General features: G+C 35.9%; 1 protein-coding gene across 3 annotated transcripts; it reads right to left on the reverse strand.

The window, feature by feature from the left end:
- Window positions 1–4,695: 4,695 nt before the first annotated feature.
- Window positions 4,696–27,773, reverse strand: LOC114727795 (protein transport protein Sec24-like At4g32640). 3 transcript variants are annotated; one of them, XM_028914540.1, is made up of 26 exons: window positions 27,601–27,773; window positions 27,397–27,475; window positions 26,190–27,045; window positions 25,027–25,257; window positions 24,722–24,796; window positions 24,237–24,335; window positions 23,269–23,380; window positions 22,166–22,293; window positions 18,960–19,079; window positions 17,525–17,605; window positions 16,986–17,063; window positions 16,766–16,858; window positions 15,988–16,042; window positions 15,285–15,361; window positions 14,870–14,941; window positions 14,675–14,758; window positions 11,352–11,471; window positions 11,199–11,267; window positions 9,805–9,882; window positions 9,521–9,659; window positions 9,249–9,413; window positions 8,672–8,817; window positions 8,189–8,368; window positions 6,171–6,259; window positions 6,022–6,053; window positions 4,696–5,145 (listed from the first exon to the last, which is right to left on the reverse strand). In XM_028914540.1, exons 3-26 carry the CDS (start codon window positions 26,997–26,999, stop codon window positions 5,036–5,038), a joined length of 3,243 nt encoding a protein of 1,080 aa, XP_028770373.1. In that variant the 5' UTR covers window positions 27,000–27,045; window positions 27,397–27,475; window positions 27,601–27,773; the 3' UTR covers window positions 4,696–5,035. The 3 variants fall into 3 exon arrangements, with proteins under 3 accessions (XP_028770373.1, XP_028770372.1, XP_028770374.1); XM_028914539.1 differs by lacking the exon at window positions 27,397–27,475; XM_028914541.1 differs by lacking the exons at window positions 27,397–27,475; window positions 27,601–27,773 and adding an exon at window positions 27,225–27,365.
- Between the last annotated feature and the right edge of the window lie 220 nt (window positions 27,774–27,993).

Genomic DNA, 27,993 nt, shown 5'->3' on the forward strand with positions numbered 1-27,993 from the left:
TAACTAATTTGATTAGATTAAGAAAGTTAAGTAAGTTAGTTAATTATAAGAAAAGTGATACATTTTTCCTAAAATACCATAATTATCTTTCTTAATACCTCATCTCCCTCTTCTACTTGATTATGGTTGAGAGAGTATATATAAGAGTAATTTAGAGAAAATTAATAAATATAAAAAATGGATATTATATTTAGGACCAAAACCAACTCAATAATTAGGTTCTATATTAAGGACCTGAGGAGTATTATAGTATCAGAAATAAGTATTAATATTCATTTAATTCTTGAGGTTGACGACTGAAACAGAACCACAATCTCCCACGCCATTCTTGGACCCAGCAGCACCACCACATCTTTCTAGAAATCATTCCTCTCGACTCCATATCTAAACCCATGAACCTAAAATCGGCGTTTCTTGAGATCGAAAATGGACTTTTCGCTTGCTGTGATGGTTCTCTTCAACTTCTCGTCAGAGGAGATAACGGTAGCGACGCAGAGAACGCTGGGAGGAGATTTCTTTGATCCTTCACACTCACCCAGCAATTTCAATTTTTTTTTAATTTTTATGATGTGGCATAAAAAAGTGGAATAATAGGTGGCATAATATCCGTGTAGCAGAATCACCTCAGCGTAAATTGTGTCAACAAACGGTGACTGTTTGACTTTGTTGAGGTTGACATTACTACGTTTTTGTCTGACATTGCTACGTTTTTGTCACTTTCAGTGTGACATTGCTCTAAAAAAGCAGCTCCTCTACAAAAATTTTCAGGACAAATTTGCCATTTAACCAAAAAAAAACTCCACTCATCTAAAACCTAAACCCATTTAAGGCTCCACCTTTCTCTCTCTCCAATCTCCCCCCCCCAATTTCACAAGCATACCCAAAAAAAAAAAAAACTCCAACTAGAATGTTAACAATAATATCACATCCTTTGCTCTCTTCCGCTCAAATCAGATTCCCATATCATTAACCTTGGTTAACAATTTGTCTTTATAAACGGATCACCCTTTGCATTTCTTCTTCCCATAATTTAAAGCTACATTGCATTCAGTATTCACCATTGTTCATAGTACTAGGAATATGGGCCAAGCAGGCCTGCACGGCCTTAGTCTTAAAGGAGCCGGCCTTATAGGGCCACAATTCCTGAAATGTCCCATTTTGTTAGATTTGGTTCTTAAGTTGATAGGCTCAAGGTTTGTACGTGGGCTTTCGGCCCGTCTAAAAAAAAAAAACAGAAGAAGAAGCAATTTTTGATATTTTCTACATGTTTTATCAATAAAATGAATATAAAGTAATAAAATTATTAATAAAAAATATAAATATGAATAAAATTAAGTTACAAACCCAAAATATCATTATATCTAAACATTCATCAACATCTAATAATATCTAAAATATCTATCAACAAGACAATAACATTCAAAAGTTTCATCAACAGTGCAAATGTGTAATAGACAAATACTATCATCAATTTTTTAAAACTTTGCCATTACTATCGTCGATTGCTCTTTTTTATGAGAATACTTTTCCTTAGTGACAAAATTGCAGTGTAGCTATTATGTTATCTTAGTTTGAGATATATTATTATTGAAACTCATAAATCTCTAATTCAAATTATAGAATCACAAGTCATATAAATATAAAAATAACCTCTTGTCAAATATATAGAGTTTAAAAATATCAACATATGTAATATAAGTCAAATTATTATTAAAGTCCAAATTAACTCATTTTTAAAAAAATTTAATTGAACAAATTATTATCCAAAACCAAATAAATCAAACCATTTTATGAAATTTAATTTTAAAATGATAAGAATAACTAAATGTTTGAAATATTATTAACAATGTAAACTAATTAATAATATAAGCATTATATAAAAAATAAAAATATATATATATAAGGGCCTAATTAAGCTAGTCCTTGACCTTGTAGGACCGGCTCGTTTAAACCCTTGACTCTATAAGATCAACTCTTTTAAGCTTGTTTTTTATTTGAAGGGAAAAATTTTAAACCCACCTTTCATAATTTTTAGGCCTAAACGGTTTGGTTTATTTTTTTCGGCTGCTTCCCACAAGTTCTGTAGAATCTTTTTTTGTTTTCTCTCTCCTTGCACACTCAAAACACTCACCAATGCCCACAACAAACCCAATCCATGTCCGCCAACCCTAAAGCCCAGTTCGACATCGTCGACGCCGGTGACGATGGATAAATGCTCGAACAATACATTAAAGCTAATGGCCGATGACGTTTTGCTGAACGGAACTGTGGTGAAGAACAGGACGATGATGACGTATCATGTGTACAGAATGAGAAGAATGTAGAAGTTGTGGGGCAGCTGGGTAGAGTATAAGCAGAAGAGATGGTTAGAGAGAGAGTGGAGGAAATAGTGATTCAGAAAAATGGAGGTACGTGGCAAGAGATTGGTGTAGTTATCTGATGTTTCGGGAGGATCAAGAATATGATTAGGGAAGGAAATGTCGTCGTTAAAGATTAAGAATATATTTGGATTGGCGTTGGGCTGACTTTTATAACTTAAGTTAAAATAAAAGTCAGTTAATGTATGTTTGGATAAGTGTTTTTAAAAAGTCAGTTAAAAAAATTAAAAGTTGTTTGGATGATTAATAAAAAAATTAGTTTAGTTGTAAAATAACTGAAAATGACATAAATTTTATTGAATAGTAGTTTTTGAAATTTTATGTTTTTAACATGATAATAATTTAAAAATATATATAAAATTATTATGATAAAATAAAAATAGTTTATTTAGGAAATTATAAAATAAAAAGGTTTGTTACCCAAAAAATTTGGAAAAAATATTATGCTTACACCGGTGCTCTCTTTATTTAATTATGATATTATACAAAATTTATAAAACAAAACCAAGCCATTGATATATAGCCAACCAAAGAGAGAGATTACCGTCTTAGCCGTTCGTTTTAAAACAAAACAATAATTTTATTATTTTAAAACTTTACTTTTCTTCCTGACATGGAGTCATCCCCACTCTCGTTACTCGCAAGATTAGCCCCGCTCAGCCAAACCCAGCCGCTACAGTAGAGAAAGAGAGATCTGTTTTGCTGTGGCCACAATGACGGAGGGAGAACAATAGGCAAGAGCGATGGACGAAAAAGCGCTGGCGAGAGCGACGGGAGGAGAATACCTGCTGAGAGTGAGGGAGGGAGAACCACGGTCGAATCTTTCTATTATGAGAGAGAGCAACAGAAGCACACCTTACAGAGGAGAAGAGCTCGGTCAAAAAGGGGAAAATGTGAGGGGTAAATTTGACAGGTGAAAATTTCAATGCTCATTTAATGCTCATTTAACGGTAGATTGCATTTTCAAATGGTGAAAAGCTGCTTTGCCCAGCGTTAATGTAGAAGTCATTTTCCCCCCATAAGTCGGTTGGTGAAGAAGGCCGTCCAAACAATCAATTAACCCCAAATAAACTACAAACCTCAGTTTCACACTTTCCTATGCGTTTTTACTGTCTCCAACGACAATCCAAACGAGGCCTAAGAGGGCGGTGGCTGCGATTGAATGAGAGAGAAAGGAAAGGGAGATGATGAGAGTAGGGGAAGGAGTGAAAACGTTGAGATGGCGATGAGTTGGATTATGAGTGCCATATTTGAGTCCCAAGTAGGAATTTTAGTCAAACAAAATGGTCAAACTTAACACTCTTTAACAGCAGAACAACATTACTCTGTTTTATATAAACTTTCAGGGTGACATTGTTTCCAAAAAAAATTTCCAAATACTCAGTTCCTCAACTAAAACTTCCAAGACAAAATTGGACCTTATCCCATCATTTCAATCTCTTAAAACTTCCAAATATGATAGTGTAAGTATTATTACGAATTGTATATTGGCATGCTCTCATATGGAATTTGATGATAAATAAAGTTCATGAAGCTAATGGTCTTAGCCTGATGCCATAGAAGCTTTCACTTATAACCTTAGATGATTAGTACTTACTTTTTTAAATAAAAAAATTATGAACGTTAAATCCTTCAAGTTTAATATAGCCACATCACAATTCAGGGCATGTAAATTATACTGCCTTGGTTTTTTTTTTTAATATAAAAACTAGTTTAACATTCAATTTGATTCCAAATATAATACCTAATTCACTATATCTCTTATTATATCTCTTATAATAACTATATATATTAAATGTTTCATTACATAGTGATTTTAACTAATATATATGATTAGCAAAGATATTTTTTTAAAAAAATACTTATTACAAATAACTAATTTAACAAATTTATATTAAAGACTGAAGGTAGTATTATTCATAATTTGCGGATAAATGAATTCTTTACTTCTTATAATGATTAATTGGACAATGGCATGACTCATTCTCCCATCTATTTCAAGGCGCTAATTTGACAAAAATGAGAGCGAGCAGCATGAAGCGGCCAAAATTTCATCTTTTTGCCTTTGGAAGGTTTCCTAATTAATTGGCACAAAAATTTTGATGGCGTTGCGCAATTGAGATGATGGCAGCTATCTACATTTGTAGCAAATCTTGCTCATGCATACACATCAATTAATCTTAGATTACCAAGGAAGCATGTTCAACAAAGAAACTTGCTACGATTATCCTATTGAAAATTTTTTACTTTTCTTTTCCAGCACACCTTCAATTTTCAGGATAACGCCAGAAAGAAAATAGATTTATTAGGGGCATAATATCGAGGAAAAATCGGGGAAAAATTCCTCCAGGTACATTGTATGTATAAAAATATCATGTCCTCATGACCAATTATCTTTTCTAAATAACGAATGCAAGCTAAAATGACCAAGAACCAAACTACAAATATAATGTGCATATAGAACTTGTAAACTATTACCAAAATCAATCACCTTGTAAATTAATCAAAACAAAAATATAAAACTTAAGTTGTCTTGTTTCCCTTGATAAAAGTTCAAGGCAATGATTCGAGTGAGCGCCTATAACCAGAATCTCACCTATTATCGTCGTTTCCCATATTAAGGGGAAACTTGCTCAACAATAGTAGGCATCTGCTCCTCATGCTGTCATTTTATGCTGAATTTGCCTGTGAACGTGGATAAGAAACTCTACGTAGGAGAAGCCACCTGTGCTCTTGTCTTCTACCATATATGAGAAGAAGGACATTCCTGACACATAGAAATTTAGAGATCAGTTAAATAACAAGAAAAATGCAATACAAACCCGAAAGTTTTCTCCTATCTAAAAATTTCCTGTCTCAACTTGTCCGACATAGCAACACAAGTACAGCAAGTGGCTGTATCCATTATCTATAAGCCTCGTTCTCTGATATAGATGGCAAAACCTAACCAGCTCGATGGAATAACAGCCTTTCTGATAGAGCTATCTGTAGAAAAGAGCAACTCCAGTGGATGAGAGAATTATCCTCAGGTCCCTAGCTGTAGGCCAAAAGGAGAGGTATATGAGCAGGGATTAGGTGCAGCTAGGGGTAGGGCAGCGCTATAAATATTCGTCCAGAGAGGGGAGTTCAGTCTTTTGGCTAGTAGAAGTGTGTTTGGGAAAGTTCCGGCCTCTCGAAAGTCCAGCGCCACTGTCTTATGTATTCCTATGTTCTGTTCTGGAGCTGAATTATCATTGTTGTATTTCGCTTTGGGTGCGAGAGATCAGGCTTTTGGCCAAAATCAGATATTTCTCTTGTACTTCTATTCAGTTCTCATCTAATATTAATATCAAAACACCAGTTATTCCCTATTTCTTGCTGTTCACTGTTGTTGTTGCTGTTGCTGTTGTGGATTATGTATCCTGCTAGAGCGCAGGCTCCAACACTTTCCTACTCCCAGTAGGGGTCTTATATTTTCTGTCAAAAAGCTACATTTGAAGGGCTATGCTATAAAAGTCACTTGACTTCAAATAAAGTGAAGCATTGACAAAAGGGATTAAAAAAAAATTCATGTTGTGTTGCATCTTCAGAACTAGCTTTTACATTTTTCTGTTAATACTAAAGAATATAGCTCACATTCAATGGGAACACCTAATGCACTCACCTGACGGGTCTCCTTTTTTGCATAACTTTAACCTGCCAGAAGATTGAAAGCATATTTAAAATTTACTCTTCATTAAGTAATCAGATCATATAAAAGACTATTCAGTCATGATCTAGTGTTATACTAGGCCAACAAAAGAGCCAACTTACCGGAGGTAAGAACATCGCTGCCGCCGTATCTCATTTACCACTTCATTTAATTTCTTTGACAACGGATTGTCAAATTGCTGTAACACAAACTGTTGGGGGTAAAAAAAAAAGTTTAGATGTTAGCCAAAGACTTTACATAGCCAGTTCCAAGTTAAAACGCAGTGCAAGTAATTTGCATACAAGGCTTAGATACTAGCTTTGACAATCACAATATATATGACCTGGGAAAAAAAAAAAAAAACAGATGAACAAATTATAGCCCCTCAGGGATTGGATTTATAAGAGCGAGGGCGTCATTTAACTGTTTGGATCTCATTTAATGCCTGATTGAGTTCAATTCTCTCCCCTAAGCATGGGATGAGCAAGGTGCGAGTAGGGATCCAGAAAACTCATTCCCATTGAACCTTACACCACACAATATATACACTGCATACATTTAAAACAGAATCGAATCTAGCCTAAAAATCAGGGAGAATAATATGAGATCCTATCTATGACTATTTACAGGGAAAAAAAGGAAATAAATAATAGTCTTTTAAAGCTAATAACTATTGGAATTTCCACACAAGCACATTTGTGGTGACTAATATCATTCATATATATATGATGGGGCTCTTGGCCTGAGAGGTAAAGCTAACAGAGCATCTGAAGACTCGTATTATATGAAGGTCTTGTGATATAGAAAATATCTAAGAAAGGCAGTTACTCGTTGAAACCATTAAGGGCAACTGGCCATTAGGGGAGTAGGTAGAGATTAGTGGCAATAAATAAGAGTTCCGATAAAGTGCTTTACTCTGTTTCTCTATCCTCTGTCTCTATTTCTCTGAATCTCATCTCCGTTTCCTATCTCTCTTCTCTCTCTTTCTTTTTCGTCTCCATGTTCTATATCAAGAGGTATCTAGAACCAGGCTGTCCTCAACCCTTGCCCACTACAATTCTCAAACTCTAGCCAACAACCGTGCAATGGAATCGTCAATGGAATGACAGGCCAATTGCAAACATCAGCAAGCAACGTAAAAGAATTAACAACCCACGAACTGAGATGGCCACCACAACCAGCCAAGAAATGATCGTCCTACAAGTGACGAAGGCCTGGACAACCACAACAGGTGCAGTTCACAAAGATGGACTTTCCAAACTTGTCTCGTACAAACATTCTTGCTGGGATCCTTAGATGTGAATGGTACTTCAATTTGGATGGGACTCTAGGGGATGCGAAACTCAAGATGGCCAGTATTAATCTTGACAAAGAAGCCTTCCAGTGGCAGTTATCATGCGAACATCAATGGCAAGGGGTGGCAAGCATTTCATCATTGATGTTCCATCATTTGGACGCATTTGGTTGCAAGCAAAGCCTTTCAATACAATCCTGATCACTATAAAATAACACTCTCCCTTTCTCCCAAAAATTAATGGAATCACCATTCCTCAACCCTTCTTTTTGATATTATCTATCTACTCATCCTCTTCTGTGTTTCCTCTCTCACCAGCTTTCTCCCATCTTCTCTGCCTCCTCCAACACTATCCATTTCTCCCAAAAATTAAGGGAATCACCATTCCCAACCCTCTGTTTTGATATTAACCATTCACTGATCCTCTTCTATCACTGTCAACCTCCATTCCTGAGCCGCCTTCTTCCTCTATCCCATTCTGCTCCATTCCATTCCAATGTCATCCTTTCCGACAGTTTACAAGGGCCCAAGTCTTGTAACAATAACAATGTGATGCAGATCACATTATCTTATCTTCAGTCCAAATCGCATGCAAAGACTTTCATAACCAGTCGCACAAAACAAAATATAAGATTTGGATCACAATTAAGAAGTTCGTTTCAACCCTGTTTACAATCTCAAACCTTTTCCCCTTTTTAAATAGTTCCGAATTACGTCTATAGCAGGCATAGATTCATACGATTAGCCAACAGTTACTTGTTAACCGATTTGAGAATTTGACAGATCACAAATCACAAGACAACGAGAAAGAGAAAAAAAATACTAAAAGGATGAATTTGGAATTACCAGAGTAGGAATTTCATCAACTGTGGCAACACCAAACAGCCTCTGGAGAATATCCGAACTCACAGAGTCTCCAATATATATCAAACAATCATGACCATTTTCAAGAAGATATACTCCCTCATTGCTGATATGTTCACTAGAAAGAGGAAGAAAGGAAGGAATAACAGAGTCATGATCTTCCTGCAAGTCATGAAAAGTTAGTGTTTACTTGTCAGGTCAGAGTGACTCATGATAGGTGTCAAAGAATATCACTGTTACAAAATTTAATAACCCTTCATGAGACAAACAAAATCCAATGATAAATTAGAATCATTAATTATATAGAGTACGCTCTTAATAATTTAAAAATGTAATAAAATTCAATTTCAGCATCACTTTCAAAATGTGATATGCATCAAGTTTTAATCAAGCACATCTTAGTGTGCACTTAACTAATATTTATCACATGAAATTTATATCTTACAAATTTTCGAATGAGTTTACCTTAGAGTCAAGATCATGGATTGCCACCATCCTGGGGTACACAAGTGGTATTGCCAGTGGAGTAGAGAGAGAGGATACATAATTTATCCAGAATGACCGTTCATCAATTTTCCCCTCATTTCGCAAGCCAACACTCTTGCTTAGTGCTGATATAAATGAAAAACAAATTTTAATTTGTGTTGTCCACTAAAAAAATCATATTATCAACATTCTGAATTAGAGTATTGAAACAGACTGATTATCACAAATAAAGAAATTTGAATTAGCTTTGAATATTATCATACTCTCCTCATGTAAATAACCATAACCTAACTCAAAACAGGACTAGAACAAGGAAAAAAGTCAAATAATCAGTTTAGAAAGGAAAAAGGTGAAAATCTATCCGCACATAAATAGTACAAAAACCTGGAAAAACATTTTGGCATGCAAAGAAAATGGAGAAAAGACTATAATTACAAAATAATGAGTTCCAAATGCAAGGAAAAACTAGAATAGATATAGAATATCACTAGCTGCATAGAAATTTTTAACCCAAAAAAAAAAATTGTTAACAGAATGGTAAAAATCCCACACATACCCAGCGTGTACAGGGGTAGAAGCTTTAGTGCCTCTGGAAGAATAAGTTGTCCCGATGATGACACAGTAGCACAGAATTTACGATATGAAAATAGTGCATTGATGCATAGATTTGTCACTTGTTCTCGGACTAGCAGGAGTGGCTTCGAAGGAATTTCACTGGCAGCTATACAAGAAAAATGAGGGAAAGTCTTAAGATTCTTCTCCTTTAGTCTTACAAGAATCCACATGTTAGGAAACGTACAATGACAATTAGAGGGAGACATGACATACCTTGCTTCAAGAAACAACAAAATTGAGTGTCTAAGTCAGCCGCACGGAATAGATTGCTTAGCATGCTAGTTACAGGCAGGGATAAGGTTACAACACGAATTCTTCTTTGGCCATACAAAGTTGTGTAAAGAAGAGCACACTGAGCGATTAAAAGCAACAAAATAATCAGAAAACAAGAAACAAAAGCCATTTATTTAAAGAAAATTAATAATTACCATTAATAATTGAATGTGAACCTGAACATCATAACCTCCTCGGAATTAAGCAGTAAAATAGTTTAATACCTGAAAAGCACATTCTGATCCATCCTGCAACTTATCATCATGTTTCAGGGTTACCATAAAAGTCTTGTCACAGTCAATCTGCAGAACAGAAAATTTAGGTAATTGGCTGAGCATGCCATAGACCAATAGAAATGCGATAAAAACGAAAATTAACTATAACATAACCCTAGGAACTAAATCAAAACTACTAACTAATATAATGAGAGAAGAGATTGACGTATCCAACATAACAAAATAAAAACTATTGAAAAATAGCTATAATTAAAACATGCTGAAGTAGCTGTCAAATGAAAAAATAGGATGTCATCAGCCAAAAAAAAGAAAAAGAAAAAAAGAAAAAAAAGAAAATGTAAATCGAGGAGACTAAATGGGATTTTCATGCATGCATTTCTAATTCACAAAAATTCAAGTATATACAAGTCCTCAAGGAATAAAAGAGGAAATAAACCCATAAAGGAAATAATCTCTATATTTAATATAGTAAAATCCCATAATACATGGGATACAAATAAAAACCATATAAATCACAGGATATGAAGCATGTTTTCCACATATAAAGTAATATTTAACATAAAATTAATCCAAAACTTAACCAGTGAGATGGTCAAATGATACATGGTATGGTAGAGGCCTAAAATTGCAATGGCTAAAATATTAATTCACATCCTTGCAATGTCATAAGCTGCTCCCCTGTTTATATGAGAGATGTGCAAAGCTGATTCCCCAGATGCCCTTTAACCAAATACACGATAAATACCCTAAATACTCCTAATTCCTGCATAACACCTGTATTATCCAGTGTTGGCTAAGCTAGATATGCATTTCCCAAAACATCAGGTGATGGAAATGAGGCACAAGATTCTTTGCAGCCAGAGTAGACACAAGAAATATTAATTTTAAAATTAAAAACCATAAATCATAAATTAGGAATATTTGGATTCATTCGGCAAGCATGCCGACCTCTAATTGAAGTTAACTTTTAATGACATCACTGCAATTGGATTTTCAAGGTCAGATTAAATGAAGAAATTCCACACTAGAACCCTTCAAAGTGGTAGGCAAAGTAATGTCTTTATGCATAATCAATACATAATTTTTTTTGAAAATGCATAATTAATACATATATCCCAAAATATTTATAAACTGAAACTAAGAAGCTCTGTCCCAGCCGGTACAGTTTTGACTTGCAAGGATTGTGATTAGGAGTTTACAAAAAATTGTTCATGGTTTCTCACCTGCTCTCTATGTCAGCAGTATATAATAGCACAAACTGCTGATAAATCTCAATAATCCATCAGTGCAAATACATCCATAAGCACAAAAAATATTTCAAACTTCTGCATATTCACAAACATGCATATAATTATATGTAGCATCTAGAAAATGATACAAACCCCAGCTAGGTCAACATCAGTTGGAATGCGTTTACAAAAATTGCCATAGTATTCCTGTACTTGGATACCCTGTAAAAGGTAAAGAGAAAATTGTAGATTCAATTCACGTCTAATGAGAATGTAATAAGACTAGCGAGATGCTTCCCAGATTACCTGGCTACATCTGACACGCATTACAGCCTCAAAACCTTGTGGCCTAGTGATGTTCCATCTTAGATCATTGTAAAGTTTGGCAGGATCAGCAAGAGCTGAGAATGGGTAATAGTAATAGACCTGGAAAAGGGTGAGAAGTTCATGATTTCAAAGCTGAAATACAGAGCAATTAATGATAAAATTTGAAACTCTACAGCATATAGGAAGTATTCTCTGTAGAATGCCTTAAGAAAGAAAAATCTAAAGTCTCAACTTAATAGGTGAATATGACTAATTGAAACATAATTAATAATTTCCTTCTCACATGAAGGATGGGTTGTTGCTATGAAAGCATAAAAAATATATTCTACAAGTTATTTTAAAAAAAAAAGGAAAGAAGAAATAAGCAAACGACTAATTCCTGCTTTATATGCTTAGTTAACACTTCTTTCTTCAGATGCAATAACTGCTTGCGTTAGAACATTCTTCTCATTTTATCACCAAAAAATAAAAAGGAACATTCTTCTCAGTTCCTTTCAATTCCCCCCGCCCAAAAAAAAAAGCAGCATTTTTGTACTGCGTCATTTTTCCAGCCACATTTCCTCTCTCCACATAAAAAAAATAAAAGGTGAAAATGGGCGCTTACAAGTGTGGAAGCTTATCATAGAACAGCACCATATGCATAACGCAAACTTGAAGAACAGAGCCTACTCACACTTAAGCATCACCAGCTTTTTGGGACATGTTTTATGTAGTATTTTTTTTTTTTTTAAAAAAATGCCCCAGAAACTATGCCATGCTTTGATCATCACCACAAAGATCTGATCCATTTCATGTTAAAATAATATTTTCCCCTCTTCTTAGAACAAGCACCAAGGCTGGCAGGTTCAAGGCATCAATATGAATCTGATACGATGGTTAATTATGTGATAGCAAAAAGAAAAAAAATAGTAATATAGCAACTACCCTTCCGTGTATAAAAGGAAACAGGAGTGTTCTGTAGTGTTAGAATTCTGCTGTAATGCAAATCTGAAGTCTATGTTTTCTCTCTTCTAAACTCTGTCTGCTTGTCTGTCTGTCTGTCTCTCCGTCCGTCCGTCTAACTATCTCCCTTCTAATCTTCTATTTGCCCTTTCTACCTTCTCCACAACAGTGGTAGCAGAGCTATCAGCCAATAATTGCATATTGGATGGAGCAATACAGAGTCAATGTTGGAAGTGGGCTGTCATCACTGGGCCCAAATAAGAACTAACCCTAGTTTACTGTCACAACAGTCAAGCTAGGATCACTATCTTAATTAGTTCTTATCTTCCTTATTCTTAGGGATCCTAGGATTATTATTTCCTGTTTCATTTTTCTGATTATCATTGAGGAAGATCTCCCACGATTCTGTATGATCTCTCGTTCCCTATATGTACACTGTTTCTCATCACGAATAAATATACATTCAGCGCACCACACTGTCAGTCAAGAATAGAGAAAAAGCTGTCAGATATCCAAGAATTGGAAGCAGGGACGTCAATGTCATGACAAATTAGCCAGCTCATGGCATCAATGGAATCAATTGGAAAAGGTATCAGGCTTTCAAGAATAGTGAAGGAGCTTCCGAAATCTTATCAAGAAGATGTTCTTGGCTGGATTACAAGGAGATGTATACACGAGCAAGCAAAGGATGATTAAGATCAGCATATGAAGATACAATGCAAGATTGGATGCAGCTTAGACAAAATGAAAGGGGTACACGAAGCTTTGACTTTCTTTCTTGTCAAATAAGGTCCATGAAAAATCAATTGGTTGATTGTTTTGCAGCTGGATTGAAGGAAGATATAGCCACAAATGTAAGATTATTCAGGCAATGAACATGGTTGAAACACAGAACATTGCAAACCTCCAAGATGCACCTTTTATTCATCAACTACAGGTGGGGGGAAAACCACAGAAAATACCAGTAACCCCTCTTGTGCCCCTCTATTACATAGCCTAGCTCTGATACCACTGATGCAGGTAGAAGGGTAACAATGAAGAGAGAGAAGAGAGAGATATATGGGCTTTGGAGCCATCCCAAACTGACTTCTAGGCATGAAAAGCACTTTAGACTCAAGTTGGATGAAAAAGTAGTGTTTGGCATGGCTTCAAGGGCAATTGACTTTTTGCCCGAAAGCCACTTTTAAGTTGAAGAAAACTTTTTTCTGGCTTTTGGTTTTTGACTTCTCAAACTCGAACATTCTGAAACTGATTTTTCAATATATCATCGAAACAAGCTTATTTCAAACTGATTTTTTTTAAATGAAAAATTATCCAAACATAACTTATGTTATACTAATTGACTTTTGTCCTAACTTCAGTTTGCAAAAGTCAAATGGAATAAAAATTGCTTTTGCCAACACTGGTCCAGACAAGGCCCTAGAAGGCAGAGAGAGAAACAGAGAATTCAGTACTGGGTTCATCTGATAACAAACAAAAGCATAGCATAATCAGAGTCCAATCCTTTTTATTTATACTGCTCTAAGGCCTAACAGTCAAATCACATATGCCTAAATCATAACTATAATAACTAACTAACTAACTCCTACTCCCTTGTATATTTACATGATAGAGATACTTGAGGAAGAGACAAAAAGGAGTCGAAGCAGAGAAAAGTGAAGTGAATGCTTTGATCATTACTTTCATTGATACAAGAGTTTACATTTATGTTATGCAATAAAGCTCAGCAATAGTCAGACTCAGGGCCCAGTCGTCTAGGGTTGGGGAAAAAAGTGATTTTGGTGAATTAAACACGGGGGAGTTGTTAGAAGAACCTCCCAACAACTCCCTCATTTGTAGACCAACTATAATCACCTTTTAAAAAAAGGGGGGGGGTAATATAATCTTTAGTCCCTCAAATTTGCCCTCATTTTGGTTTTAGTCCCTCAAGGGGCAAAATGGTCCAAGTTTTTATTGGATTATAGGAACTAATATTTTAAATGTAAAAAAACTTGAGGGACCAAAACCAACATGAGACTAAACTTGAAGGCTGTATTAACCCAAAAAAAATTTAACAAACTGACCCCTAGTCAAACTAGCTGCAAGTGTTAAACTGATCACATCAACCTAATTCATTCAGCCAAACTTATTCTGACAGAGGGAATGTTAGTAAGTTATATGGCCATTGCCCTATTGTGTATAAAAGGCAAGGGGTGTCCTCTGTAGGGTCATAATCCTGGTCTGAAGTTTCAAAATTTCCCTCCTACTCCCTTCCTGTCTTCTATCCATCTCTCTCTTTCCCTCATTCTCTTCTATTTATCCTCTCCATGTTCTTCACAACACGATCACACAGAAACAAAAGCCAGAAATACAATGTATACCTGTCCGCCAGTAGTTCTTGGGATGACAGATACGGAAGCAATGTCTACGTAATTCTGGGTAGTGAGAAATACATCAACACAGACCTACAACATAAGGAAACGATCGTAATTGGCACATCTTCATCATGCTTGTCGTTAAATGCTCACAGGCCATAATCAGAACCAGCATAAAAGGAAAAAAGAACCTCGAATCACCTGATATTCAGCAAATTCAATTGCCAGTTCCTTGAATGCTTTGTCTGCTGGTTGAAGCAATTTATGAGCCTCCTAAAGTTCAACAAGATCAATAATGTGAGAGAGATTAATAAACCAGTCATGAGCCTTCATTCAATGACTTAAACTTTTGGGTTAAATGCTCCTTCATAGGGTGCAAGGGCCTTTACAACCAAGTGATACTCTGGCATAGTTTCACAGGCAAGCAGTCTGGTACTTGCTGCGCCCTTTCTACTAATTTACAATGAAACTGAGCATAAGGAATGGAGGTCTCATTTTATTCAAACTTCAAAGCCCAAAGGGTTTCCATGTGAAGAGGCAAGTTAGATACTAATAAAACCCTTTTAGAGAGATTTCCATTAACAATCAAACACCAATAAAAAATTGATATGGATACCTTTTCCCCTGCAGAGGTATTTGTTCTACCCTCAGCCTCCCTAGCAGAGAGGGCTCCAATGCCTAGTGATGGCAAGACTGAAAACAACAGAACACAATCATGAGGAACATTGAATGAGCGCAGTGATGAATCAAACAATAAAACAAAGAGCAATTACAGAGAAGACAAGGGGCCAAATAAATAAACAGAAAGAGGAACATTTCCTTCATTCTCCTCTCATGTCTTCAATTCCTCAAAAGGCGTACGGTTATACAGTTTTTATTCACAATGATGGTGGTGGAAAATCTGACCCACAGTCTACAAAGCATATGCCTTTGGAGTATTCACCCACTCAAAAGAGTTAAGAATGCATTCCCCTAGTACCTGAAGATATTATGTGACCATGAATTCTTCCTTCTTTGAGGATCAGCCATATTACCCCAAATTATCCATTCAAGGGAAGAACACAGAAGTTGATGGGTAATTCCACACCATACTGAACCTAATCATTATTAGCTCTTGATTTTTGTTCTGTTTTCTTTCTATTAGATTATGCTAATTTCTTGTTCCTTTATTGTCAGTGAGTAGCTGGGAATGTGGCTACCATCTATTTGTATATTGCTGTCCCTTCTCTTTTGAATTATATAGAGGATCTGAAAAATTCACTACCAAAATAATCATCAAATATCAATAAATGAAGAAATGCAAAAGCTACCAAGCTCACCTGACTGAAAAACCAAAAGCTTCCCTCCACTTCCCTTCATTGCCAAAAAAGCTGCCTAAATGAAGACAACTATGGTATAAGCATCAAATTGTTAACTTACGTGCCTAGACATTGCCACATTGAAAATCCAAAGGCAAAATGCAAAAAAGATGAATGTAAACAGCTGCATAGCATGACCAACCCCTTCAATCCCATTGCATATCAAATGAAAGAAAACTCCATTATACATTGGATTAGCACTGCCCATAGAATTGCTCAAGTCATCGAAGTTTAATAATTCTACGGACAGGAAAACCACACTATTTACATCGTTGCTTACTTATGGCCTTTTTTCAAATGACCTATTTAACCGTTAAGAAAATTAATCAGAGTTTATTATATGGAAAATAATATTTAACAAAATTCAACTTCTTTAGAGACATAGTATGAATGGTATTTCTTTTGCCAGTAAGCTCAGGTGCGAACAACTAATGAGATGTTTACTAGATGAACAGTATAAAATAAGCAACACACATGCTTATTACACTTATCCCTACTTGGAAAGAAGCTTTGTTCTTCAACCCAAAAAGGGATATTTACCACATCATGCTTGCATGGATGCCTATGTTCACATAGAGCAGGAAAAAAATTATTGAAATCATGTATCACTGTGCCATCTATATCTACTGGAGCACCCATTGGCCAAATAAGAGCACAGTAATGTTGCAAAAGTCAGTGACAGGTCAATATATCTGCACGAGCAAACTGAGAAGCAATTACTTCAAACAAGATGCCATACCTTGATTGCAGCACCAAAGGCTGACTCAGAGGTCATGTTATTATGAAACATGGAAGGAATGCTTTCCAGAAGTAATTCTAAGTGTTGACGGCACTAAAAACATGAAAAGCAACCCAATTTAGTGACGTAAAATAAATATGGCTAAATCGTGAATAAGAGATATAAGATATTAAACATCAATCCATCTAATAAAATTCTACCAGAAAAGGCTGAAACTCACCTCAGCTAGTGGAACAATAACATCAGTTTCCAAAGGAGTATAAACATCTTGTACATCAGGAACAATGAGCATCAATGGCTACAGATGTGTCAAATTTAAAAATCAATCTGAGACTCAAACTAATTGTAAACATATAAAGTTAACTAGCTATCAAAGAATAGATCTGATAACCCTCAACTCATTAGAAAAATTCAATGCTGAAAATAACAAACATTGAATGTAAATAAGTAAAACAGAAAACAAGTTCATCCTGCACTAAAAAATACAAAATATATAAATAATGCAGGATAACGATGGAAACGTTTGAATGCAGAAAAATGCAACACTCAAGTTCAATTTTATCTGATCAGTGACCAACCCCCCCCCCCCAAAAAAAAAAAAAAAAAAAAACCACAACCACCACCTTCATCCAGACATAGGTTTTAAATATCCTCTTGATAAAGCATAGTATTGAATTGAATTGGAAACACAAATTTACAAATTTAAAATACTAAATAAAATCAAGCATTTGCAATTTGTACATATTTTTTAGTTTCTACCTGCTGCAAAGCACGTTTTAGGCTGTAAAAATGGATTGTAGAGTCAAATGTTGCAACTCCCACCATTGTGCGTGGGCCTTCCTGAATTAACAACACCAATGATCGTTAGGAAATGTACTTTGCCTTTCATATATGCATGTAAAAGAAAGTATGTAATGAGACATGATAAGCAGAAATCCCAAAGCCTCCAAAGTAAAATATCAGACAGCTTCCAGATGAGCAAGATAAACTAGAAGCGATTAAAATCTGTCTGTGCAGTACTAGATTTGCAAACGGAAAACAAAGTCCAAGGTTCTCTCTTTTCCTTTTGAGGTTTTATTTTTTTAAAAAAAAGAACGGAGTACCCAAAAAATGGAGGATAAGAAAACATGACTTGAATGCAACCATTATAACCAGAAAAACAAAAACATTTTAAACCCTCAATGAACAAAACAGTAGAGAAAAGAAGTTCAGTTTCATAGCATGTAAGGAATGACTGATTTCCACCAAGGTGGGGCCAATTGAAGGAGACTATGATAGTATGGGACGCCTAGGTCCCACATTGAGCAGAGTGGGGCGCTATGTGTATTTAAGTGGCTCTCCCACCTCAATAACTAGTCTTTGGAGATGGGTTACCGATCCTTCTTGAGTTAGCTATCATGATAAGAATAATAGTTTCCCAAGTCTCTATAATTTGTTCATCTTGATCAGAAATAGATTTACTGGGCCACAAAATACATTGATTGTGCTTATCCGCCACAAGCACAGGGAACTTTGTAAACAAATCAATGATCCAATTCATATTTTTCTTTCTTTTAATTAATGTACATAAATAATGAGCCAGAGGCATCGAGTCTTGGGTGGGATGAAGACTGGTCAAAAAGATAATGGCAAGTTTGCCATCTACTCCTGCTCACCAGCATTTGTAAGAATAGCATGAACATGCGATGCATAGCTATGGCATAAGTTTCCATATGATGACTGATTTTAAGGGTTTATACAATCAATAAAACAGAGATAAGAAAGCCACTGCTCACAAGAATAGAAATTCAAAGCCTGTTAGAAAATGGAAAATGTCAAGCAAACATTGTGAAACTAAGGTTTTCCTCCCTTAGCAAATCAAGAACAAATTTAACCAAGCCAAAATAGTGACTTCACAAGTTGTCAAATACCATGTGAACTAATTAAACCATGGTTAAATTGGATGACATGCAAACAGCCACATATGATCATTTAAAACTTAAAAAAAGTAGTGAACGTATTCGAATTCTTCTTAGTATTTCAAATGAATAGACACAGCATATATATAGATCATGGCCACCAATCAGCCAACAGTCCCATGTGACAACGCAATAAAGCTACAAAGAACACAAGAAAATACACAATCACAGAACTGCCAAGGAATCCAAAAAAATTGTTATAAATATCTTGATTGGATTCAGCACAGAGGACTCACAGGAAGATCAGTGATAACTTGACTGATTGCACTGCAAGCAGCAGCTGTTGCCCCAGTTTGCACAGCGTTCATGGACACATCAATGAGGAAAAAATACACAGCTGGCATTGGCTCACGAACCTACAAAAAAAATGGAATGAATCATATGGCACTCATCATAGACACCTTTTCTCCAATACAAGGAATGGCCCCAGTTGTACTATGTCCCACTTCCATACAAAGATAAATACAGTTTCTTGTCTATACCTGATTAATCAAAAGAGAATAAAAAATAGACTAATGTCTACCTATAGAGATTTATGCATAATGCAGTATTTGTGACAAGTCAGCAACACTAAATTATTCAATGAAAGAAAAATGTAAATTGAGAAGGAAAATATAACAAAAGTTGAGGATAGAGAATCCTTCAACATTGTAAAGACTAAAATCAGAACACATCAATGTAAAATAAAAAACGAAGAAGGCTAAGATGTACAACAGAGCTATCATCCCACTGCACATCCAAGATAGGCACCCAGCAACAATAAATGAAGAGCTGGGTTTTCTTTACAAAAACTGCCTATAAAAAAGCAAAACTCCAAATAGGTTTTTTGGTCTTTTAAATCATTGAATTAAAATACTTTTAAAATCATCTAACAAACAGGTCCACAGATCTTAAATATATTTCTGTTTTCAGTTTTTACAATAAATTTAGATTTTTTCCCCGGTTAAGAGTGGTAAGCAGAAGCTTGGAAAAGTTACAGCAAAACCAACAATTACGGTAAGCTGAGTTATCAATTAACAGTAAATCTAAGCATCCTGGAGGACCGTCAGAGAACAGAACAGTTACTTGTCCGCCGGCATGGCTTGATTTGACCATGAAATCTTTTCACATTTAATTAGAATATAGATAAGGAAAAAAAATAAGTTCTCATGTCCCAACACAGTTTCTAATTGTTTTGGAAACCATGATCTCATAGAAGAGTTACTAAACTCTCAAGTTTGCACGAGTCCACAGCACCTCAATCTATCCCTTAAACCCATCCCGTTGCATACAAGCCATTCTTTCCCAGCCTGCTTCTACGACAAGCCTTTGACCCATCAGTTCATTGCCATATATCCACAAACAAACGCCAAACCATAATTTTCTTATTGTCCTACACAAATTCAAACGTGGTCTAACCAACAGGCTTTTATTGTGATTTCTCCCAGTGCAGCTGCTTATCTACTTAATTTCATCACAAAACCCATAAAAGTGAAACAAAAGTACATTTCTTAATCTTGTCAGTTGTAAGATACCAAATTTTAAAGAAAATCGATTAGAAGTACATATTCTAATTAATCAATAAATTCTATTGACTAAAAGCCTACTTTTACCTAACCTTCCACAAGGTAAGAAGTTGATAAGAAATCATATTAAAAGAGAAGATGGCAGAAATCACTGAGAAGAAGGAATCCTCAAACAACAAAGTACAAACACAGAACAAACCAACAAAAGCCCCAATAAGCTAATTACATCATTAGATACATTGGATGTATTCAGCTTTCAGATTTCTATGTTCTTCATATTGCCTCTATCATCTATGTTATTGTTTGACAGAAATAATAAATCCCCATTGCAGCCTTTTAAAAAAGTAATTGCGCCTGAAAGATCATGCCCCCTACATAGGTAGTCAAAATTGCTTGCCTACTACCATAAATGTTTCCTTCAACTTGGATGCTAATAGGCCTGAAGCTATTGGATGTGAAATGATGGTGATCAACATGAAGGTGGTACAGAGAAGAAAATAAAGTGGCTCCAGATGCTGAAATTTGCAATAATGAAGCATGTAGAGGGGTAGAAAGGTGTTGTGATCAACCCATCTCCACCTTTCAATCTAGAGAGTGTTTGCTTCTTGGCTCTCTCTCTCTCTCCCTCTTTTTTTTATTTTTTATTTTTGGCTCAAACACAGATGACAACATTCATAAATCAGGCATTTTACAAAACAGGGCATAGAGAGCTGTGCGCATAGTTTGCAGGACAATCAGCACGAAAATTTGCTTCTCTATAACAATGACTTGAATCAGCAGCTCGCTTCAACTTAAAATACTTCTGATATCTTCTTACATGTTCAATAGAGGGCAAAAGCAGTTACACCCGACTAAGAAAATTCACAACCTCTGAATTTACCGTCGCCCTAGCTTTTCCTATTTCATATTCACAACCACTGCTGGCTTAATTGTCAATGGCTTTGTGACCTAGGGGGTGTTTGGCATCAAGTAAGAGCACTTCAAAAAAGTGCTTTCACGGAAACCAAGACAAAACTTCTCACATACTTACTTCATATACCGTAAAATTACTTTTAAAACCATTATTTGATTTTCACCCAAGAACGCTCCTGGTGGCATAAAAGCTCACCTGTGAGTGGGTCACAAATTCAATCCTACTTGTAACCTCAGACCCTGTCATATAGTTGTTGCCTGTTTCTGCAAGTGTTGAGGATCTTATTTTGCTAATATGAACGTACAAAAGGATTCCTCTATTGTGCTTTTATTATCCAATAACATTTCAGTTCTCATGAGTATTCTGTGGGCTTCCATTAGATACATAACCACTTGTACCCAAAAAACAAAAAGAAAGAAAGAAGCCCAATGGGCCTTCTACAACTAGCTCAATGGTAAGGATGGAGTAGGATGTGAATAGTAGTTTAAAGCCCAAACCCTCCTAATATAAAAAAAAAGAAAAACATTAATAAATTATTCATGCAGCAAATTTTTTAGGCAACACAATAGGAAGAAATATAAGATTTCAATCGATATTGTAGGTTCTGACCAATAAAGACCGGATGATAGTCAAAATCAAAATTCGAACTAAGGCTGCATACATAAATGCTCAAAGTTGAGTAAACTGTTAGTCTTAGAGAATTACTATTTCACATGCCTTGGACAACATACTTGGCAACAAAATTTCAAAGGAAGATTTAAATGGAATCGGGAAAAACTATGAGCCACAAGTTCTAATTCCAATACTCAAATGTCATGGTTTCACTTAATCGTAAACTGTTAGGTGACATTCAATTATCTAAAATGTAAATGAATCAAATGTGCTGCATGCAATCAACATTCATCTACAACTCAATATCCTTCAAAAGATAAACAGCCGATATAAATGAGGCTAAAAGAACTGATAGAAACAATAAACTCTTAAAAGGCATATTTGCAAGCCTGCATATTCCAAATATACCAACCATGAACTCCTTTGTGGCAACAAATTCAACTGTTCCTCTACACAATTCAGGCCTTTCATCAGCATCCCTACGTCGACCATCTGGACCTAGATTGCAATGGTAGTCACGTGGAGTTTCATCAGTAAATCCTGTAAAACAGATGACAAGTCAGATCCACAGTTTGAACACATGACAAAGCTAAACATAGAAGGATCCCATAATACAAAAACCAAGAGATATCAAAATTATAAGGATCACTTGTAAATAAAACAGTCACAAGTTTTATAAAGTTGAGACAGTTTACTTATGTCATAAAAATCATTGTCTTCACCAAGCTATAAATTATGTGATAAACACAACTTGAGATTTAAGTTAAACATTTAAATTTACCATCAGGCAATAGGAATGGGAATGGGAATGGCAATAAGGTTTGATGAAAGGAGATAATTATGTCTGATATGTCATAGTAAGGAACGGACATTTGTTTTTGGTTGGACAATAATGCCATTATTAGACAAAATATATTAACACACTTGTTATAATTCTTCAATTATTAAAAAATCATTTTTACATCTATTAACAATTAATTTAATGAAAATAGTAAAAATATTTTTAGTATAATTCTTCAATTATTAAAAAATCATTTTCACATCTATTAACAATTAATTTAATGAAAATAGTAAAAATATTTTTAGTAATATAATTTATTTCAAAAATCTCATATAGACCATATTTTTAACAATATTACATTTTTTGTATAATATAAATGGTGTGCCGACCCCACCTAGCCCCACACCTAGTGCATGAGCATGCTAGGCAAATTGCACTGGTGGAAGCCTGTGTAATTTTGAGGACATAAGCTACTTTGTCTACTCACAATCCATTCCTAGAATAGTCAACTATTCCATTGACCATGTAATGGAATCCTTATTTCCACTCTTGGAATCTCCATTCCAATGGGAATGGAATGTCATCCCTTTACCTTGAACCACACATGCTGCGATAGGATTCCTGGTCCCTTTCCTTTCTCCACAGTAAACTTTCCATCAACTAAACATGGCACACGGGAAAAGAAACTACTCAATAACATGAGTAATGCAATAGTACATATAAATTGCACTCACCACACAAGTTGCAGATGAAACGCCTTCCCTGATCAACAAATTTCATGAAAGGATTTATGTAGGCCTTGCAACGCGAGCAGCGGACAGGACCACTCTCCCCAAAATCCACAACCTATAAGACGGTGGGGTGATAAGATAGCAGATGCATTTATCTAGATTTACATTAATTCCTCAATAAGGGGACATGTTAGAAATAGAACAACCTAATTAAATGACCTTAACAATAAGCCTGTTACTAGCAGACTAACTAATTCAACAACTAACGATATACACCTGACCCCTGATTATCATTATTTTCTCCATATGAACATTATTTCCAAGTAAAGACATTAGATGAATTTCTCCATCATTCTTTTTCACTCTTGCACTATTTTTATCCAACCAAGATACAATTAGAATGACATTCCTATTCATTTCCATATCATACTAAATATAATTATTTTGTGCCATTTACACCTCTATGCACCTCAATTATCATGCCTTGCAATTTTGTACATCAAACAAGGAATAATGCATTCTGTCAAATAGGAGGAAGCAAAGCAAGCTACAACTTGAACAAAAAGTTCAAGAGGGGCTAGTTGATACACTTTTCGCAATCAATAGACTGACTACCTTGGTAGAAGTTCAAGCAAATATGTCATTAAACAGAAAGCAGACCATCGAACATATGACATGGTTATAACAATCTCCTGACTATTTATTAACTTTGTCAAGATGACAATGCTTTGTGGAATGTATCCAAATAAACTACAGTATTCGTACTCCAAAAATTTGATAACAAAATGTAATCTGAATGCAAATCACTAGAACCAATCAACTAAAATTCAACATTGCAAAAACATAGCCAAAAGATCTACCTCTTCAATTAAAATATGATGAGACAGAGACACTACTAATTTGTCCTTTTAATTAAATTTAATAATGATAACAGATGAAAATACTTCTAATATAGGAACATTAGGCATTACTTGGACGGGTTCCTCAGAGGGGTGAGGAAGGGCCAAAGGCTGGACTAACAATGCCAATTGCATTCCTGATGTTGCCAAAAGGTCAGCAGTGAAGGGAATCTGCTACATTCACCAAAGAGAACAAAGGAAACAAAACAAATCAATATGGCATATGAAAATTCTAACATTTTCAGAACTTTGAGAATCAACTCCATGAAGACTATTGTAAAGCTAAAAACTTCTCAAATAAAGGAAGAACATATCAGAGAGAGACAATAATACAATAGCAGGAAACAAGACATACTGTCAAGCAAAAATAAATAATAAAATAAAACTACATAAAGCATAATAGCAAAATTGCAACAATGCCATCCAGTATCCACGAAAGTAAACATTAGCTAAGCACCACAAAGATACCATAGGTACAACTCCATCCAAAAAAGTGGCAAAGGCAAGAAAATGGGCTTGAAGATCCCAGAATTTAGTATTTTTACTTTAAACCTGACCTGATTAATTGTGCACCTCATGTAACGGGGACTGCAATTCCCTGTATCTCTTGCAATGTAATCACTTGTGGCAGGCTGGACCACATAAGGAAAAGAAATCATGAGAACAGGCAACATTAGGAGACTAATATAACATGTTGTGATTACATTGCTTGTGAAAATACACATTTTAAATTTAAAAAAGGAAATTAGAGAACCATGACGGTATTAAAAGAAAGAAGGTTAAAAAGTAAGGATAATACGGACAAAGAAAATGCAGGTAAATTTGGCAGCAAGACACTCAAAAAGAATTTTCAGATGAATACCGGAGGAATGGTTGCCTGGTTGCCTTGACGAGTTTCATGCAATATCACTGAGGAACTTGGAGTGGGCCTAGGAATCTGATTGGGGTCAATTTTTGATGGCCCTGCCACAGGGGCTCCTGTTTGACCAACTGCAGGTGAGATGGTAGTTGTCATAGATTGATTTGGCAGTGGAGGTGGCATCCCAAACATCTGAGAAGTTTGTGGAGGGCCAGGAACTGGAGGTGGTGCCACCTATTGAATTCAAAAAAAAAGAATTCAGATTGTTTTTCAATTAGATTAATAAAAGCACGCAAGCAAAGATCAAAACAATTTTAGACTTGATCGATATGGTAGGATACTACAACAAACAACAAAACACACAAATAGGAAACATTGGTAAGTATTCATATCAAAAGTAGGCATGAGCATTGGTTGGGTTTGACACAAAGTTCAACCCCACTGACCAATAGGCAGGGCTGCCTGGTGTACAAAGCTCACACCATGGACAGGGTCCACGGAGGATCCAACACCACTGACAAGTAAGGTTGCACAAATTATACTTATCAAGATCATGAAAGTCCAGTTTCAGAACGTAGACCCAATTACCTGAACAAAACTCTCATCTGCATAAAGCCATAAACCCTTTCATTCAGTCAGGATTGAATGGATTGCTAGGCTATGCCCAACCCGTATGAAAAGTTTAACATAACTGGAATATCCATTCATCTGTTTAAATAGGATGCTAATTTTCTTAAACACCATATGGGAATCACGGCTTAATTTACAACAGTTACTTGAGACACACATCAGAGAATCGGCGAGTTTTGAAACTTCAGATGAGATAGGAACTCAATATCAGATTGAGGTAGCATATCAGATAGTAAAGAAACATAGGCACGTTGAGCCAGATGCATAGTGGAAATATTTTAGACACGAAGAAAAGATCAACATTGTTTCAAACAATAAAGCATATATATAATCACAAAAAGAGAGCAGGCAGAAGATTAGAAGCTTCTCTCGTAAATACAATTGAAAATTAGAAATTAATAATTTCTAGACAGAATACAAATAAAAAAACTATAAATCATTTAATACATCAGAGAAGTTTCTCCAAGCAATCGTTGAAAAATTTAGGTTGTAATTTATCATGAAAAAAATACTATGCGGATATGAATTAGAGATACCTGCTGGGGCTGCATCTGCCAAGAAGGTACCCCAAAAGGCGAGCCTGAAGGCGGCATTGTTCCTTGAGGGGCACTCGAAGATGGCAGCTGAGATTGCAGTGCAGGGCTAGGAGGAGGTCTGACCATGGGAGGTCCAACAGGCAGTTGTGAAGCACTGTTAATTGCAGGAAATTGGGCACGAGCTGACAAGGCCCCAGAAGAAAATGCTGGCGGCCCGTTGCTCATCACATTACCTGATGCGCTTGGTGGAGGCATGACCTGGGGGCCACTCAATGGAGCAGAAGTAAATGCATTAGGACGAGCACCTGGAGTTGATAGTGGAGGCCCGGCGGGATGGGTTGGCAGAAAACTTCCAGGATAAGGTCCCCCAGAAGCTGGTGCTGCTGGACTGCCTGTAGATGATGGCAGAGTACTAGGAGGGGGCCTGGACCCAAAAGGCAAAGGTTGACCAGTGGGTGGCCCAGTTGGCCTTCCAGGCACAAAATTTGGAGGTAACGTAGATGATGCCGGCCCATATCCAGGCACTGGAGGTCTCAACTGAGCAACTGGAGGTGGACCAGGTCGTGAAAATGGTGGTGAGGGGCCAGGAATCCCTGGGGAAGGAGATGAAGATGGAAATGCGGGTGATTGGCCAAATGGGGGAGGTCTTGTAGCAAGGTTGGAGGTCATGGGAGGCCGATTAACATTCAAATTCTGCATATTATCAGCTAGAGAATCGGGAGTGCCTCTGAAATTAGGATTGTAATTTGGGGGTGGTGGTGGAGGGTTATTGCCGGTTCTAGATGCCCCTGGAGGCACAGGAGCAGCCATTGATGAATCGAGTCGAATCCCTTTATTCCTATTTCTCCTTCAAGAACTGCACGCCAAACATAAACGACAAGGCAACCGAATCACCAATAACCCGACATTCAAAATTATTGTAGTGCGGCTAAATGTGAAAATCAATACTAAAATGCGCAAACATGCATACATACCAAGAGATCAATCTACCAAACAACGAAGAAGGTATCTTTTAGCATTAGTAAAAAAAATTACCGTGAGGATTGTCTCAAACAAAAAAAAGGGGGGGGGGAACCATGAACAAAACGGCAAAACCAGAGATCGGATAGCTCAAATCGGTTAATCCGCCAAAAATTGGATTAGATCGGAGATAAATCAAAGAGAGGACTTTAAGAGGTGAAAGAGAGTGAGAGCTGGCAAATATTACATGAATAAATCTTTTTATATTCCTAGCGCCAATTTTGTTCATGGACGGGACAGGAAGAACACATCCGTCACTAGGGAACCTAAGAAAGGAATTGAACTTCAGGTGAGCAAGTGCATATTCCCTTTTCACATTTAACAGCATCACATATCCAATGTATTGACTTTTTACATTCTTGAGAAAAAGAAAATGAAAGACCCGTCATACCTCTTTTAGAACCAGACAGAATCCCCGTATCCGCTGTAACCTATCGGCTGATCTATCCGCTGCTTTGATTCCAGCCAAAATGCTAACTGATTGCTTTCTTAAGCTGCTACTTGGCGAAGCATCTCTAGAAGGGATCCCGCTCTATGTGAGACTGCATTCGATTGGCAGCCCGATTGCATGCCGGAACTGGAAACTCGAAGGTAATTTATGTTAAAATGAGATTTTTTTTTTAATTAGCAGGAAAAATGTTAAAATTATGTTTAACTTTTTGTTAATTGGTTAAAGTATGCATTTTAATTTTCAAAACATGATTGATATTAAAAAAATGGCATTTAAATGTTAATAAAATATTAAATTTAATTTTCAAAACAACCATTATTGATATAAAAAATC

Source organism: Neltuma alba, unplaced genomic scaffold (assembly GCF_004799145.2).
Source record: "Neltuma alba isolate B1F8T4 unplaced genomic scaffold, ASM479914v2 tig00012508_pilon, whole genome shotgun sequence".
NCBI lineage: Eukaryota > Viridiplantae > Streptophyta > Magnoliopsida > Fabales > Fabaceae > Neltuma > Neltuma alba.

Excerpts from the sequence above, each read along its gene's own strand:
- LOC114727795 (XM_028914539.1), bottom strand. The coding sequence starts at position 26,999 with ATGGCTGCTCCTGTGCCTCCAGGGGCATCTAGAACCGGCAATAACCCT. Across the intron at positions 17,606-18,959 it reads AAGTTATCACTGATCTTCCT|GAAGGCCCACGCACAATGGT; the intron begins GTGAGTCCTCTG and ends TTGTTAATTCAG. Across the intron at positions 6,054-6,170 it reads CAGCGATGTTCTTACCTCCG|GTTAAAGTTATGCAAAAAAG; the intron begins GTAAGTTGGCTC and ends ATCTTCTGGCAG.